Consider the following 18318-nt stretch of genomic DNA (forward strand, 5'->3'; position numbering starts at 1 on the left):
ACATCAGTGATGAGAGAGAATCATGCATTGGCTGCCTCCTGCACGCCCCCTACGAGGGATCCAGCTGAAACCGGGCGTGTGCCCTCATCCGGGATTAGAACCGTGACCTCCAGGTTTATTTACGCGCAACCACTGAGCCAGGCCGGCGGGGCCTGTGCGGGTTTTAAGGGTGATGGCTCCGCTGCTCCGGACCTGGGCGCACCTGGGCGCGCGCGGGCAGGAGGGATGGCGGGGCTGGGGCGCACCGGCACCCAGACCGTTCCCGCGCCCCGCCAGCCCGGTGCTGCAGGAGGGACCCAGGACCCGGGGCTCAGGGGCTCCCCTAGTTGCCGGAGCAGGAAGTGAGCGCGAGGAGGAGCCGGGAGGAGGAGAGGAGGAGAGGGCGAGGAGGAGGAGGAGGAGCGGGAGCCGGGCTGGAGGAGGGGCGCAGGCCAGCGTGTGCTCCGCGCGTCCCCACCGCAGGCTCCCCGTCCCCGCCGTGCGCTCCCTCCGGTCCGGAGGCTGCGGGCCCCGCTCGGGCGCCGTCTCCCCACCCGCCCGCCCCATGGCTTCGCCGGAGGACCCTCTGCGCGCAGGTAAAGCGGTGCCGCGCCGCGCGCTCACCTGGGGGGTGGGGGCCCGAGTGTCGCGGGACCCCCCAGGGGCGCCCGGTCCGGGTCCTCGGGGGGCCGACCGGGGACCTGGGCACAAGGTCCTCTGTCCTCTCCCCTGCCCCCATCTCTCACGCGTGCCCCGGACGCGCCTTCCGCCCCCTCCGCCCCCCACCTCCCCAGCGCTTTTGTTTGCGCTCCTGCGCCAGGTTGGGACAAGTCCTCCCACCTCTGGTGGAGAAGGTGGATTCCCCTGCGCCTCGGCCTCTCCCTTCCTCCCTCGCTCAGGCCTCCTCGCTTCTCCCCTTCTCACTTCACCTGTGCTGAATGGGTTTGTTCTAAATATGGGCCCTCGAGCTATTGCACATACATCAGCATCTCCAAACCCAGAGCCTGATCCCCCTGGGGGGACCCCACCTCGGGGGGTGGGGGCGGCCTCTGATTAGGTGGGCCTCTAGTCCTGTCCTTGCTTTAAAATACTGTGTCTGCCAAAACCGGTTTGGCTCAGTGGATAGAGCGTTGGCCTGTGGACTGAAGGGTCCCAGGTTCGATTCCGGTCAAGGGCATGTGCCTGGGTTGCGGGCACATCCCTGGTGGGGGATGTGCAGGAGGCGGCTGATCGATGTTTCTCTCTCATCGATGTTTCTGACTCTCTATCTCTCTCCCTTCCTCTCTATAAAAAATCAATAAAATATATTAAAAAAAAAAAAAAGAACAGAAAACGATCTTAGTCTTCCGTTTCCACAAAAGGCTTTAAAATACTGTGTTTAGCCCTGGCCGGTTTGGCTCAGTGGATAGAGCATTGGCTTGCGGACTGAAGGGTCCCGGGTTCGATTCTGGTCAAGGGTATGTGCAGGAGGTAACCAATTGATGTGTCGTCTCTCACTTTCCTCCCTCTCTCTTCCACTCTCTCTAAAACTCAATGGGGGAAAAATATATCCTGTGGTGAGGATTAAAAAGTGTGTGCCTACTAGTAAGGCCAGAATCTGGATGGTTCTCCAATCTCACTTCGATTTTAAAATCCTCCTCAGGCCTCACCTCTCAGGAGTTCTCTGCCCTCACACTCACCTAAGGTGGGCCCAGTCTGCAGGGAATGTTTGTTAAACACATGAATGAATGAATGAATGAATGAATGAATGAATGAATGAGGCGTGAAGGCTGTTCTAGTTTTGTGGAGGTTGAAGAGGCTGGGGGGAGACCAGATACCCCGGTACAGACCTGCCTGTAACTGGGCAGGTAGGCATTTTCTATTCTGTTTCTTGGGCTTAGGCCGGGCAGAGCTTGAATGTTCCATCCGTCATTTGGGGTGTGGGCCTGGCCGGCGTGGCGCAGTGGTTGAGTGTTGACCTATGAACCAGGAGGTCGCGGTTCGATGCCCTTGCCTGGGTTGTGGGCTCCATCCCCGGTAGGGGGTGTGCAGGAGGCAGCCGATCCGTGATTCTCTCTCATCACTGATGTTTTTCTCTCTCTCCCCCTCTCTCTGAAATCGGTAACAAGAATATATTTTAAGAAGTTGGGGCTGGAGCAGTTAGGAGGAGAGTTTCTGGAGCTGGGTGAGGTGACATGGGCCTGCTGATTCGCTGGGTTTGGGGAGTTTCCTGGACATTTTGAAGAAAGCTCTAAATTCTTCTTCAAGTAGCCATTTTATCGATGGGAGGTGGAAAAGAAACCCACTGTTTGGACAGCCATTGTGTGGGAAAACAGAAGGGACCTAAAGTCGGAAACCCGCCCACTCCCCATCCCCACCCCTACTTCCACCCCCACCCCCACGCCCACCTCCCCTCTGAGAAACTCATTGACAAGGTGCAGGAGAGCTAAGGCCAGACTTGACTTAACACTGGTCTCGGGACTTTTTAAAAAAATAATGTATTTTTATTGATTTCAGAGAGGAAGGGAGAGGGAGAGGGAGAGAGAAACATCAATGATGAGAGAGAATCATGGATCAGCTGCCTCCTGCACGCCCCCGACTGGGGATGGAGCCTGAAACCCGGGCATGTGCCCTGGACTGGGAATTGAACTGTGACCTTCTGTTTCATCGGTCGACCTTCAACCACAGAGCCACACCGGCCAGTGGGACTTTTTTAATTCTGAGGGGAATTTTTTAACCTTCTTTCATTTTTAAGATCTTGATAGGGACCCACTGAATGGGAATAAATGTAAATTCTGGGGGTGCCTCTCCCTCCGGGTCAGCGGCACCACGCAATGTATACACATTTAGCCTCAGTGCGTCAGCGGTGGGATGCGGCCGCCGCAGAGAAATCTCGATTCTGTGATGGTCTTCGAGCAGATCCTTCAACGTCCTTGAAGACACTGTCTAGGAACTGTTGACCTTGATCTAATGTGACTAATGGAGGCCGATGTCCGAATGGGACAGGGTGGTGGCTGCTGGGTAGCTCGCCGGCGTCTGTGATGGGCGATGCGTGATCATTCCTCGTGGAGAGGGAGTTGGGTGCCCGCCCAGGCTCCTGGGGATCCTGCGTCCACAGATGAGGAGATTTGGGTCTTAGAGAGGATGATGATGAGAGTGTGGATTTTGGGTTGATGCTGGGCCCAGCTGGCGTGGCTTGGTGGCTGAGCGTCGACCTATGAACCAGGAGGTCACAGTTGGATTCATGGTCAGGGCACAGGCCCGAGTTGCAGGCTCCAACCCCAGTGTGGGGCGTGCAGGAGGCAGCCAATCCAGGATTCTCTCTCATCGTGGATGTTTCTATCTCTCTCCCTCTCCCTTCCTCTCTGAAATCAATGAAGGTATAATTTAAAAAATAAATTAATTAAAAAAATAAAATTAATAAAAGAACATATCCTCGGGTGAGGATTAAAAAATAGATAAAAAGACTCTGTGAGGTACTTTTGTTAAACTTCACCTGAGGGTATTTTTCCGTTGACTTTTAGAGGGAGTGGAAGGGAGGGGGAGAGACACAGAGAGAGAAACATCGATGTGAGAGAGACACATCGGTACCCCAATCGGGCTGGAGATCCAGCCTGCACCCGAGGTACTGTGCCCTTGACCGGAATTGAACTTGGGGCCCTTCAGTCCTTGGGCCAGCGCTCCGCCCACTGAGCCAAACGGCTATGGCCCGGTGAGGATGTATGACTTTAGTAATTCACACGAACCACATTCAGATGCTTAATATTTTAAAATATATATTTTATTGTTTTTTTTTACAGAGAGGAAGGGAGAGGGATAGTTAGAAACATCGATGGGAGAGAAACATCCATCAGCTGCCTCCTGCACACCCCCTACTGGGGATGTGCCCGCAACCAAGGTATATGCTCTTGACCGGAATCGAACCTGGGACCCTTCAGTCCGCAGGCCGACGCTCCATCCACTGAGCCACACCGGTCAGGGCAAGATGCTTAATATTTTAAAGTGATAAAAACGGATCGCAGAGGAGCAGTAAACGGGAGGAAGCAGGAGCCGAATTCAGTAACTCCTGCTGCAGGTTCTAGTCGGATCCAGCAGGAGAGCCGTGGTTTCTGGTTATTCATAACTCTGAGTATTTGTAGATACGTAGCAATAACTTGTTCCAAAATATTTAAAAAGATAAAGTCTGTCTTCACCTCTTTCTGGTGCAGCCTGAAGCCATCCCTTCTTATTTTGTCTCCGCTGACGACTGGAAGTTTAAGTTTTTCTCGGCGCGACCACGGCAGCGTGTGTGGCCGAGTGAAGACAGTTATCGGAGGACACGTGTGCGTTTCCACTGACGAACGTTCTCCCTGCTTGTGTTTTCCTGCAGGTCACATGGCCGAGGAGCCCGTGGAAGACACGGACCCCAGCACTCTGTCCTTCCACGTGGTAGGTCACCCGTTTCCCACGGCGGCGCTGACTCTCGCCTCCCCTTTCCCCATCGCTACGTCTTTTTTTAGAAAAGGTGGGAATTTATTGAAGAACAAGTACAGATTCCCACACGGGGAGGGGGGAAAATTTCACAGCATAGACTCCCATGTGGGGAGGGTGAGAGAGTCCCCTCTTTACATTTTTAAAAAATATATATATATTTTTTATTGATTTCAGAGAGGAAGACAGAGGGAGGGAGAGAGAGAGAGAGAGAAACATCATCGATGAGAGAGAATCACATGGATCGGCCGCCTCCTGCACGCCCCCTACTGGGGATCGAGCCCACAACCCGGGCAGGTGCTCTTGACCAGAATCGAACCTGGGACCCTTCGGTCCCCAGCCCAATGCTACACCCACTAAGCAAACTGGCCAGGGCGTCCCCTCTTTACTTTTCTGATTACTCGGCATTTACATGAAGATTAGAAACCCCAAGATGAGGTTTTCCCTTGATAGCTTCTTTTTTTAAAAAAAATACTTTATGAGGTGACTTACTTTATTTTATTTTTTTTTAATATATGTTTATTGATTTCAGAGAGGAAGGGAGAGAGAGAGAAACATCACTGATAATAGAGAATCGTGGATCGGCTGCCTCCTGCACGTCCCCTACTGGGGATCAAGCCTGCAACCCGAGCCTGTGCCCTGACCAGGATGGAACCGGTCCCTTCTGTCCGTAGGCTGACGCTCTCCACTGAGCCACACCGGCTCAGGCTAAAGGCTCCTCTTTTTAAATTGCAGGAAATACGGAGGGAGAATGGCACTACAGACAGGAGAGGGAGTGTGTGTCATGGTCTGAGCTGAGGGAACTAGGAAGGCTGATTCTGTCTCATGTCCCAACACTAGCTTCTCGTCAACCTCGCTTTGGTTTCTCTAAGTCAAGAATACAGCCCGGCCGGCGTGGCTCAGTGTCAGCGTCGACCTGTTAACCAGGAGGACACGGTTCGATTCCCAGTCAGGGCACATGACGGGTTGCGAGCTCCATCCCCAGTGTGGGGCGTGCAGGAGGCAGCCGATCCATGATTCTCTCATCATTGATGATTCTTTCTCTCTCTCTCTCTCTCTCTCTCTCTCCCTTCCTCTCTGAAATCAATAATATATATATATATATACACATACATATATCTATCTATATCTATATCTATATCTATATCTATATCTATATCTATCTATCATCTATCTATCTATCTATCTATCTATCTATCTATCTATCTATCTATCTGTCTATCACAACCAGGCTATGGGTCAGCCCTAATGAGAAGTCCAAGGCTGAACACGTGCAAGGTTTTAAATTAAAATCCTGACTTTCGCAAGGACAAAGCTTTCTTTTCACTGTGATTGTGTACAGAAGTGACTGTGATGTTTAAAAATAACTCTCTTGTGTTGGTTTCTGCAGTCAGACAAATATCCCATTCAAGACACGGGGCTCCCTAAAGGTAGGTGCAGTTACTGCCGCTACTTGACCTTGTGATTGTTGACTATCTTGAATGAAGCGCTCGTCCAAGTAATTTTTCATTATTTAAAATTGTGAACCAGAAACATACCAGTCGTTGAGTTCATGGCTTCTTTGATGATTATGAATTTTCTTTGTTGTTGTTTTTATTAAAAGTACGTTTTTAAAGATTCTAGCGAGAGAGGAAGAGAGAGATAGAAACATCCATGATGAGAGAGAATCATGGATCGGCTGCCTCCTGCACGCCCCGCACTGGGGATCGAGCCCCCAACCCGGGCATGTGCCCTTGACCAGGAATCAAACTGTGACCTCCTGGTTCATGGGTCAATGCTCAACCCTGGCCCCCTCTGTGGTCTGCACCCCCAAGCATCTATCTGCCTATGGGCGAGAAGCGACAGCTGCTTCTACTCAGGGGCCTGACGAGCACCCCTCTGGTAACCCAACCTGCTTTCCTGTGGTTTGGGTGGAAGTCACCATATACCCTCCCCACCAACCCACCCACCCACCCTCCAGGCTCAACTGGGGCCAAAGCCGTCAGCCTCCTGCTGACCACAACTGATTCCGCAAAGGGGCTCGGCCAACGCTCCTCCCCGCCTCTCGGGGGTGGCTGGGCTCAGGCCTGAATTTTCTTTTTTCTTTTTCTTTTTTTAAAAATATATTTTATTGATTTTTTACAGAGAGAAAGGGAGAGGGATAGAGAGTTAGAAACATCGATGAGAGAGAAACATCGATCAGCTGCCTCCTGTACACTCCCTACTGGGTATGTGCCCGCAACCCAGGCACATGCCCTCGACCGGAATCGAACCTGGGACCCCTCAGTCCACAGGCCGATGCTCTATCCACTGAGCCAAACCGGTTTTGGCAGGCCTGAATTTTCTTATTAAAATCTATACACTCTAACATTATAGGTCAAGTTCCTACGGTGTTTTTAACATGTACAAAATGAAGAGGCTGGGACTCTGGGTTGCAAGTGACAGACATCTCACTCGAGTTCATTAAAAAAGTGGGGAGAGATTGATTGGCTTAAGGGCTTGGGGTGCCACTAGCTCCTAGCATTGGTCGGAGGCTCTGGCTGCCTCTCTCTCTCCCTTCCTCATCTCTGTCTTCTGTTCCTGGCAGGCTTTCCCCACGTGGTGGGAGAGATGGTCCCTGACACCCCCCTAGCTTCCCCCTGGTGCTGCTGACGGGGCTGGAGAGAGAGGGGCCTCCCCCCAGCGCCCACAGCCCATTCCAGGGACATTGGACAAGAGCAGTGTGGCCCTGTGGCCTCGCGCAATCAGTTGTGGTCAGCAGGAGGCTGGAGGGCTCTGGCCCGGCTGCGCCTGGAGGGAGGGAGGGAGGGAGGGAGGGAGGGAGGGAGGGAGGGAGGGAGGGAGGGAGGGAGGGGAGGGGAGGGTATACAATGATTTCCACCCAAACCACAGGAAAGCCGGTTCGGTTACCAACGGAGGGGTGCTTGTCAGGCCCCCAAACAAAACAGCTCTCTCCTCGCCTGTGGGCAGATGTTTGGGGGGTGCAGACCACAGCGGTGGCCAGGCCTCTGCTTGTCCCAGGCTCCCCTGTGGGGCGGCCTGCAGCGCTGCACCCTTCCCCGAGGCCGAGCAGCCAGTGGTCACACACGGAAGCCTGCACCTGGGCTCGGCTGACACCCCAGAGAGGCGGGGGGCGGGGGGGGCCACAATCAGATCTGACCAACTTCAGGGCCGCCCTCCTGCCCCCGCTTCCTGGGGAAGGGAGGGCTTCCCGGCACACGTGGGGTTCCCAGCAGTGCCTGCAGCCGCAGCCGCAGCCGGGGTCACTGATGGTGGGGCAGGAGCTCCTGCCGGGCCCCCTGTGGCTCTGTCACATCTCCTCCCCAACCCCCCTCCAGTCCCAGCTCACCAGACTCTTCCCTCTGCCCCTGAAATCGCACATTGTATTCCGTGTGCCTGCTGTGAGCATCCCGGGAATGGCAGGGGTGGAGGGAGGACCAGGTGTGAGCCCAGCCCTGGCTCTGAGGGAGGCTCTGGTGGGCACACCCCCTCCCCTTCCAGGGGTGACTGAGGGTTTGAACCCCCCCCAGTGTGGGGTTCTCTGGCTCACGGGCAGGGGCCAGCCTGGCAGCCAGGCACAGACAGGGCGCAGTCCTGGGTGGCACCAAGACTGAGAATAATCAGATCCGAAGACGTTAGGGTGCGATGAAGAGTCCTCGGGGGAATTTATTTTTCATTTTATTTTATGTTATTTTATTTATATATTTTTATTGATTTCCGAGAGGAAGGGAGAGGGAAAGAGACATAGAAACATCAATGAGAGAGAACCATGGATCGGCTGCCTCCTGCAGGTCCCCCACTGGGGGATCGAGCCCCCAAACCGGGCATGTGCCCTGACGGGGAATCAAACCGTGACCTCCTGGTTCCTAGGTCGACGCTCAACCACTGAGCCACACCGGCCGGGCCATTTTATTCTTTATTTTTTACTGTTGATAGTATTATAGATATCTCCCATTTTCCCTCCATCCTCCCCTCCTCCCAGCCACTACCCACCCCCCAGGTCCTCACCAATTGCCCGTGTCCATGGGCTGTGCGTATAAGCAGATAAGTTCTTTGGTTTCTCTCTCCTCGTCCCCCAGCCCCACGTGGAGGCATGTCAGTCTATTCCTGCTTGGGGGTCTTATTTTGTGGGTCAATTCATTTTGTTCATCAGATGCCACAAATAAGTGAGATCAGGTGATATTTGTCTTTCTTGCTTTGGCTTCTGTCACTTAGCAGACTATTTCCCGGGTCCCTTCATGCTGTCCCAACGGGTAAGAAACCCCTCTTTTTTTTAAAAAAATATATTTTATTGATTTTTTACAGAGAGGAAGGGAGAGAGACAGAGAGTCAGAAACATCGATGAGAGAGAAACACCGATCAGCTGCCTCCTGCACATCTCCTACTGGGGATGTGCCCGCAACCCAGGTACATGCCCTTGACCGGAATTGAACCTGGGACCTTTCAGTCCGCAGGCCGACGCTCTATCCACTGAGCCAAACCGGTTTCGGCAAGAAATCCCTCTTTTTTTTACAGCTACGTAGCATTCCGTGGTGTAAATGTCCCACAGCTTTTTTATCCACTCCCCTGCTGATGGGTACTCGGGCTGTTGCCAAGTCTTAGCTATTGATTCATAACCGGGGAGTTTATTTAAAATTCAGATTGGGCCCCGCTACCCAGAAATCATGACGGGCGGGCGGGTCTGGGGTCAGGCCGGGGAGCCTGCATGCTCACACTTACCTAAGGGGCCGGGCCCAGACCTCACTTTGAGAGCCAGACTGAGAAGCTGTAGGACTTGGTGTGCCCACCGGCCAGGCCTGTCGGAGGGAGAGTGGAACGCAGCCACGCCAGCCTGAGTGGACTCAGCGGTGACTTCGGGCCTCGGGGCCTCAGTTTCCCTGGAGGGCAGGGAGGACATGTTAGCATCCACCTCCTAGGATGCGTGTGTGTGAGAGAAGTTCATGGATCGAGTCTGGATGGTGCCTGGCACACGCAAGCATCAGACGGACGGATGGAGGGAATCTGGCAAAAGAATTGTGCAGCCCGGCTGGTGTGGCTCAGTGGTTGAGCATCGACCTGTGAACCAGGAGGTCAGGGTTCGATTCCTGGACAGGGCACATGCCCAGGTTGCGGGCTCGATCCCAGTAGGGGGCGTGCAGGAGGCTGATCCATGATATTCTCTCATCATTGATGTTTCTATCTCTCCCTCTCCCTTCCTCTCTGAAATTAATATATTTTTTAAAAAAAGAATTGTGCAGATCAGTGTCGGGGACTGTCCAGAGCTCTCACAGCCCAGCGGCAGAGAGTGGGGCTGTTTTAGAGAAAGACGAGCCACAGCGGCTCCGGGAACGCACCATCAGGGTCCCATCTTTCTGTAGATCTTTGATCGGCCGTGAAGAGATTTCCTGTTTTGAAAGAACAAGATTGTTGCTTGGCAACCTGATACTGCAGTGATTGTACTATTGGGTTTCTCCTAGAATTTGAGTTTTGCAGAACCTTAATTAAAATGGTGATGAGCTGACAAATGAGGCGGCTGTGAAAACCGAACACTAGGTCTTCCTTCTGCTCTCATGCGTGGGGAATCGTATTATTAGCCACATCGTTTCTTATCTCCAAAGACACACATCATCTCATATGTAATGAACCAGGTCCAGAAGTTTAAACACTTACTCCAACATTTGCATCCAATAAATAGAACAATTTAATGTCTGCTGGGTTTTTTAAAAATAGATTTTTTTTATTGATTTCAGAGAGGAGTGGGAGAGAGAGAGAGAGAAACATCAATGATGAGAATCATGGATCGGCTGCCTCCTGCAAGCCCCACACTGGGGATCCAGCCTGCAAACCAGGCCTGTGCCCTGACCGGGAATCAAACCGTGACCATCTGGTTCACAGGTGGACGCTCAACCACTGAGCCACACTGGCCGGGCTGACTCCACATTTTCAGAGAAAAATGTCTTTGAGTCTCAGGTCTTTCCCCCCACTGTGCTTTCTACTGCTAAACTGTGTCTTTTTTTTTTCCTAGTTGAAGAGTGTGATCCAGTCCCTTCGAACGGCCCAGCAAATTCTGATGTGCACCATCAGGTAAGGAGAATTCCAGTTATATTTTTTACTCTCTGGTATGGATAACTAGAATTTTTAAGGAATTCCCTTCTAGCGCTTGACAAATAAAGAAGCATGCCTGCCTTCCTGGTTCATAGGTCGATGCTCAATCACTGAGTCACGGTAGCTGGGCTGTGCATTTATCTTAGAGACAAGAAAAGGAAGAGAGAAAGAGAGAGAGAGAGAGAGAAACATTGACGTGAAAGAGAAACATCGATCGGTTGCCTCCCGTATACGCCCTGACCAGGGATCGAACCCGAAACCCAGGCATGTGCCCTGACTGGGAATCAACCCGCCACCTTTTCCGTGTCCACGCGCCGACCACATGTGAGTTCCGTGTAGTGTGCCTAATAGAACATCAGTCTGCAGTACGTCACTCATGGAGCTGCTCTTGGCTAGCCAAGCCGCCTTCGTGACACAGCACGCGGTTCGAGCCATCACCCAGCCCTCTTGAAAGTTGTTGGTGACGCTGCTTTCGCTCTGATCTGGGGGTCTTCCGTCACCCACTGGGAGTCTCTCATTATGTGTCCGTCTGCCCCTCAGCATTGCCCCGGGAGTGACGGTCCCCTGATTGACGCTGACCCTGACCGGCTGTGAATTATTTTAGGGAACCTACTGTATCCATTCTCCCTTTCTTACAACTCTTCCTTTGTTGAGCAACGTTGCTTTGTGACACGGGCTAGATTCCCTTCAAGATGCAAGAATGCCACAGTATTTACTTGCCTTCGAGGGATTTCCCCAAAACCATGTAAGATTAGGCACAGAATAGACCTTAGCACATTGCTCAGTGTTTGTTTGTTTTCCCCCCTCTAGTATTTGTGTTATAATTCTCTCTGTGTGCAGTCAAGGCTATCCTGAAAGATGAAGACATACGTATCCACTAAAATGAAACGGGGGGGAACCTATGTGAGTTTTTTGTGTTTTTGTCAGCCCTGTTTTAAAATGGAACGTCTTCTATTCCTGCAAAGAGGAGGGCTGTGCCCGCTCCTTCGGGCGGTTATTGCTGCGCCTCTCAGCTCAGGATTTGTTCCAACGGCCGGAGAGCCAGGGAGATTCTTTGAAACCTACTTGGCAGCCAGAACAAAGGGAGCTCACGAGGCGAGAAACGTTTAAAACAAAACGAAACAAACAAACAAAAAAAAACCCCACCCTGTGGCTCGGAAAGTAAAAGCAAGCTGAAAACACGCTCTTTAGAATATTGGAATTCGCTCTTTTCCCCGATTTCCGTAACTTAAAGGGTAAACCCTCGTCTCCGAAGACTGGCTTGCGGCTGCCTTGTTGGAGGGATGCCAAGGGAGAACATTTGGGGGCCAGACATGGAAGTCTGACATGTCAGGCAAGATGTCATAGAGAACCCTTCACTTTTAGTAATTTAAAGTCAGTACCCAGCCACCAGGGCCGGCCACCTCCCCTGGTTTATTTCCAGCTGGTATTTGCTGGGCGTGGGTGCCCTTAGACATTAAAAGAGCCAGAGGGGTTGCCCGGCCGGCGTGGCTCAGTGGTTGAGCGTCGACCTATGAACCAGGAGGTCACGGTTCGAGTCCCGGTCAGGGCACAGGCCCGGGTTGTGGGCTCCATCCCCAGTGAGGGGCGTGCAGGAGGCAGCCGATCCGTGATTCTCTCTCTCTCTATCTCTCTCTCTCTCCCTTCCTCTCTGAAATCAATAAACATATATTAAAAAAAAATAGGGACAGTAATTCATTTAACACACATGTTGAGTGTCCTTTGTGGGCCAAACAGTTCAGGGCACGGAGGCCCCAGCCAGGGAGCAATTAGACAAAAGGCCCCGCCGACCGTCCGGGAGTTCACCTCGCGGAGTGAGACAGAGTTCCCGGCCCCCCCAAAGAAATACCATTCGGAAGAGCCATCCCACCCGCCCCCGGGCTCTGAAATGTCACCCAGTTGGAAATGTGATGGTATCTCCGTTCCTACCTGGGTGTGACGGTGGTGTTTTGGTTTCCAGGGAGAAGAGAATGGCTTTGCAGACAGTCCCGGAGACCCCCTCGCAGGTAAACGTGTTGAGGACTAACCCCCCCACACACTAATATGTGAAATGTCAGCTGACGTGAACGCGCATCGAGTAAGGGGTGTAGGACCCCCCTTCACCCCGCACGGACTCTTGTGAGTTAAGGTCCCTGTTCATGGATAGATTGACTTCAACCACGTTGCAGGCTGTCAGTTGTAAAAAATGTGGCCTGGGTCCAAGCGAAACAGAGGCCCTTCGGCGAGGTTGACTCTTCAGGGGACAGCAGGTGACGTCACTGAGAGCAGGCACCAGCGCCATCACCTGCCAGGCTGCCCGGCGCCGCCGCCAGCCCGCTGCTGACTCCTAAAAAAGGGTGTTTTAGAGAGAAAATGAAGTCAGCCGGTCTTTCCTGTTGGTGGAGCTCAAACGCCCACCCAAAGCTCTTGGGTCAGTTTCCGAGTCGGTGAAAAATAATTGTTCATTTTCCAGCTACCATTTAGTGACCTCTGACAAATACTGTTTGTGTGTGTGTGTGGGTGTGTGTGGGGGTGTGTGCACCCCAATGACTTATCAAAGCCATCACCTGGCCTTTGACATTCATTTCCAACCACATTGGCAACCACACAGAAAGAAAGAGGTGAATTTACACCCCGAATCCACGTCACTGCAGGCGTGTTCGACTCTCCTGGAGCAGGCTCCGGATCTGATCATTCAGAGTCACCTGGCATAGAGTTCATGTCAGGCCCCCAAGATTTTGCTGTTTGCAAAGGTGCCGCTCTGAAATGCTTACTGGTTAATTGTCTGAACAAACTTGAGGCCTCGTGACCCTGGGGGACATTCTTGGTAAGGATCTGAGAGCTCCCAGGGGTACCAAGCCCGTGGGAGTAGCGCTCGAAAAACGCAGCGTGCAAGATCGGACGGCACCTCCCCTGCAGGGAGCCCCATTAAGTCTCCCTCTGATCCCCTGCCAGCACCCCCCCGGGAGCCGTTCTCTGGGCTCCGCTAATCAACCTTTGTGAATTCCGAATCCTGTCCCAGCTCACAGTGAACCGTTCACTGACTGGCCGCGGATGACCCGCCCACCCCTGGACGGGACCTGCTTCTTACGGTGGTTTTCATGACCGACACACACCTTGTCAGAGGAGCCTGCTTGATGCCTGAACTCTTCTCTAATTTTTTTTTTAAAATACATTTTTCTTGATTTCAGAGAGGAAGGGAGAGAAAGAGAGAGAGACACATCAATGATGCGAGAGAATCATGGGCCGGCTGCCTCCTGCACGTCCCACACTGGGGATCGACCCTGCAACCCGGGCATGTGCCCTGACCGGGAATCGAACCGTGACCTCCTGGTTCGTAGGTTGACGCTCAACCTCTGAGCCCCGCCGGACAGGCCCAGGCCCTTCCTTTCCATCTGAACTGTCCGTAGCGTCCTGTGTACACTCATATAGGTCGGGCTCTTGATGGCCACGGACAGGCTGCTGTGCCGGAAGCAGTAAGATCTGGTCCACAGAGCCCGTTCCCCTTTCTTGCAGAATGAGAGCTCCGGGGGCAGAGCATCGTGGGCAGGCCTCCGGTCCAGCGGGTCAGACCGCGGGCCCGCGAGCAAACCGGCCCCGGCTTGCCCGCATCCCAACCCCGATCCTCTGCACGTTACCCATCAGCCTTGGCAGCTTTTCGTGCCAAGCACAGCCTGCCAGGGGGTGAAGGATTGCACAATTCTTTAAAGGCCTTTACACACGCCCCGAAAACTGGAATATCCACTCCAGGCACAGGGTTGAAAACGAGCGGTAGCTGATAATGCCAGAAAGCTTATTTTTAAAAAATTTATGGCCACCTTATAATGTCTTTGTCTTTATCTGTGTTTTCTTCACCCACAGGGCTGCCTCTGAAGTGGCGCCAACATCCCGAGGGGTGTGCAGGGGGTGGACGAGCCAGGGCTGAGCTGAGCAGAGCCCAGCCCAGCCCAGAGGGTGGGCAGCGTCCCCACTGGGTGCCTACAACATGCCCGGGTTGCGGGCTCCATCCCCACGAGGGGGCGTGCGGGAGGCAGCCAATCAATGATTCTCTCCCTCTCCCTTCCTCTCTGAAATCAATACAAATATAGAAAAGAAAAAAGGGCCTGGCTGGCATGGCTCAGTGGTTGGGCATCGACCTAGGAACCAGGAGGTCATGGTTCAATTCCTGGTCAGGGCACATGTCCGGGTTGCGGGTTCAATCCCCAGTAGGGAGCGTGCAGGAGGCAGCTGATCCATGATTCTCTTTCATCACTGAAGTTTCTCTCTCCCCCTCTCCCTTCCTCTCTGAAATCAATGAAAATATATCTTAAAAAAAAAAAAGGGAGCCCTCACCGGTTTGGCTCAGTGGATAGAGCGTCGGCCTGCGGACTGAAGGGTCCCAGGTTCGATTCCGGTCAAGGTCATGTACCTTGGTTGCAGGCACATCCCCAGTAGGGAGTGTGCAGGAGGCAGCTGATTGATGTTTCTCGCCCATCGATGTTTCTAACTCTCTATCCCTCTCCCTTCCTCTCTGTAAAAAAAAATCAATAAAATATATTTAAAATAAATAAATAATAAAAATAAAATAAAAAAAAAACTAAAAAAAAAGGAAGGAAGGGCCTAGAGGCCCGAGGTGTCCCGGCCCCCGGCTGACCTGCGCTGTCCTGTTTGTCCCGCAGACGTAAGCAAGGTCGTCGGCAAGGCCGAGTCCTGCCGGGAGGACTGCACCTGCTCCGCCTGCTCGCTCCGGGCCCCCACCATCAGCGACCTGCTCAACGACCAGGACTTGCTGGACGTGATCAGGATCAAGCTGGACCCCTGGCACCCCACCATCAAGAACTGGAAGAATTTTGCCAGCAGGTGGGGCATGCGCCACGACGAGCTGAACTTCCTGGAGCAGCGGCCCCAGAGCCCCACCCTGGAGTTCCTGCTCCGCAACAGCCAGCGGCCGGTGGGCCAGCTCCTGGAGCTCTGCCGGCACTACCACCGCGCCGACGTGGAGCGCGTGCTGCGCAGGTGGGTGGACGAGGAGTGGCCCAAGAGGGCACGCGGAGACCACCCCAGGAACGTCTAGGCCTCCTCCTCGCCTTGGCCAGTTTGGACCTTGAAACGGCCCCAGACCAGGGAGCAATGTGAATCTGTTCCTTTTTATTTTTTTTAAATAATATATTTTTATTGATTTCGGAGAGGAAGGGAGAGGGAGAGAAAAACATCCATGATGAGAGAGGATCACGGATCGGCTGCCTCCTGCACGCCCCCCGCTGGGGATGGAGCCCGCCACCCGGGCATGTGCCCTGACTGGGAATCGAACCGTGACCTCCTGGTTCCTAGGTGGACGCCCAACCACTGAGCCACGCCGGCCGGGCTGTGTTGCTCACTTTGGAGCCGTTCACTCATTTCTCGGGTCAGATTCCCGCTGTGTGCCCCCGGCCTTTTCTCTCCCAGCCTCAGGCCAACAGCTGCTTCCATTTTGCACCGACAGATGCAGAGTCAATGTGTGGGCTTGCCTTTCATAGTTGATCACACTTCGGTTTTCTACCCTTGTCACCGAAACGACACAATGACACGGGCCCAAAGAATTGATGAGGTCGTTCTCTTTGCTCTGTGGGGGTTTGAGCTCCCTCCAGCCCCCCCAACCCTGTGCACGCCCTGTAAACGCAGGGAGGCAGGTCTCTCTCCCCTTGTGTTTGGAGGGCATCGAGGCGGAGATGCTAAGCCACCTGCTGGGTATGCAGGAGCTCCAGGATGAGTGGGGGCCACACCTGGTGGTCCCACTAGGGGGACCCCCTAGAGGGACTCACTGCTAAATGAAGACAGGCTAGATGCCTCCCAGAAATCAACCCCACGTTTGCACTGAGGGGCAGCCTGACAGGACTGCTGTTGGAAATGGAGAAGGGGGTGGCTTCCTACGGCTCGCTAAGCCGAGCCGTGTTCTTCTGTTGTCTGTGACACCCGGTGACCATCTTCCTGGGAGGCCTCCCGGGTGACGCGTCTTCCGCCATCACAGGCAATGCTTTGAAACGACTGGATTTTGGTGAGACTCTGTGTGGATCTGTCTGAAGGGTGTACTTGTGCAGCCGCCTTCCTTTTGGTCTCCTGTTTCAACGCGCGTTTATATGTTTCTTAGAAATAAAGATTATTTTTACCTAGATTTTAATGGGTGCTACAAAATTAAAGGTGGATGCCAACCACTATCTGTAATGGGTGCTTTTATGTGGCTTCCAACATCGTCGCCGCTTCTGTGGGTCCGTCAGAAGGCTAGTGAGTGTCTGAAATGTGTCCTGGACACTAAGGGTGCAAAGATAAGCAACACCTTCCATCGATTGCCCTGGTCAGTTTGGCTCTGTGAATAGAGCGTCCGTGCCTGGACCGAAGGGTCTGGAGTTTGATTCCGGTCAAGGGCACATACCTCGGTGGCAGGCTAGACCCGGCCGTGGTCTGGGGTGCGTGGGGGAGGCAACCAATCGATGTGTCTCTCTCACATCGATGTTTCTGTCTCCCCTCCTCCCTTCCACTCTCTGAAAATCAATGGAAGTATGCCCTGTGGTGAGGACAATAGGACAGCATGAGCCACTGGGATGAATTAATTTAATTTGCACGCTGGAGATCTCTCCCATCTCCAAGATTCTTTTATTTTATGACAAAACCACAGTTCTAGAAGCTTGATTCTCACACCCGAGAAGACTAGGTTTGGGACATGATCCTGTAGAACGTAAGAGGTAAGCCTGGTGAGTCCGAACACAGGAGGGCTAAGGCCAAAAAGAGATCGAGTCCACGGGTGGTTGAGGGTACACGGGTGGTTGAGTACACGGGTGGTTGAGGATACACGGGTGGTTGAGTACACGGGTGGTTGAGTACACGGGTGGTTTTGTGTACTTGTGTGGTGCTGGTGTTGGATGTGGGAGAGGATCATTCACATGGGCACCGTCAGTAGTGTGCTGGTAAATGTTTAACATCTGGCTTGGGGGTGGGGTGGGGTGGGGAGGGAGCCCTGTTGTGGCAGTGGTCCATTTCCATGGTGTAAATGCCCCCATTTGGCCGTCAAGGTGCATCACTGGCTCTCGCGGGTGGTCTGAGGCAGCTCTAACACTCCACTGACCCTGATTTCCAAGTAAGGTCACAAACCATTGGTGGGACTTGCAAACTCCTTAGGGGGTTATAAGCAGCATTTTTTTTTCTATGAAAAAAAAAAAGTAGAATGCTTCACATATAACGAGAGGATTGTTTTGCGAAATTTCAGTTTCCATCATTTTAAGTGTGTATGTAACAAGTCACAGTGTAAATGCAGTCCTTCTTGTGGCTTGCTTGGAAAAACTCTAAAAGGCACCGCCGTGGTATCTTCTGTCTTTAAAAGAAACAAAAATAAAGACCAAATAAAATTTAAAAAAATCTTCCCTTTGAGTCCACACTCCGTGCCTCTCCATAGCAAACCTTGGTGAACAATTTAGTCATTAGCATTTCCACTGCTGCTTCCTCTCTCATTTCTGAACGCAGTAGGCCGGTCACCGATGACCTCCAGGCTTCTAAGTCGGCTGGTTACTTCTATTTTTATTACTTTTCAATCCTCACCCGAGGATATTTTTCCCATTGATGTTTAGAGTTACGTGTGCTTTTGGCCGGAATCGAACCCGGGACCCTCTGGTCCACCGGCCGATGCTCTAGCCCCTGAGCCCCTGGCCAGGGCCGTGGGCTCCTCCTCTGTTCCTGGCCTTCCAGCAGCATCTGTCACGATGGGCGGTGCTCTCTCTAGACTTTCCTTCTTCGCCTTCGGACACCTCTGGGCAGGTCTCCGGGGCTGCCCTCCTCCGCCTCCTGGCTCTTTCTCTCATTGGCTTCTGTCCTGGGTCCGCGGTCCGGTAGCTGCTGTCC

At 53.0% G+C, this 18318-nt stretch overlaps 1 protein-coding gene across 1 annotated transcript; it reads left to right on the forward strand.

Moving 5' to 3' along the window:
• The first annotated feature begins 405 nt into the window (after nucleotides 1-405).
• On the forward strand, nucleotides 406-17294 carry EDARADD (EDAR associated via death domain). The gene is made up of 6 exons (XM_059677386.1): nucleotides 406-575; nucleotides 4328-4386; nucleotides 5819-5858; nucleotides 10412-10470; nucleotides 12452-12497; nucleotides 15129-17294. Exons 1-6 carry the CDS (start codon nucleotides 545-547, stop codon nucleotides 15521-15523), a joined length of 630 nt encoding a protein of 209 aa, XP_059533369.1. The 5' UTR covers nucleotides 406-544; the 3' UTR covers nucleotides 15524-17294.
• Nucleotides 17295-18318: the final 1024 nt, after the last annotated feature.

This window comes from Myotis daubentonii, chromosome 20 (genome assembly GCF_963259705.1).
Source record: "Myotis daubentonii chromosome 20, mMyoDau2.1, whole genome shotgun sequence".
Classification (NCBI taxonomy): Eukaryota; Metazoa; Chordata; class Mammalia; order Chiroptera; family Vespertilionidae; genus Myotis; species Myotis daubentonii.

Excerpts from the sequence above, each read along its gene's own strand:
- EDARADD (XM_059677386.1), top strand. The coding sequence starts at position 545 with ATGGCTTCGCCGGAGGACCCTCTGCGCGCAG. Across the intron at positions 4,387-5,818 it reads GCACTCTGTCCTTCCACGTG|TCAGACAAATATCCCATTCA; the intron begins GTAGGTCACCCG and ends TGGTTTCTGCAG. Across the intron at positions 12,498-15,128 it reads TCCCGGAGACCCCCTCGCAG|ACGTAAGCAAGGTCGTCGGC; the intron begins GTAAACGTGTTG and ends TTTGTCCCGCAG.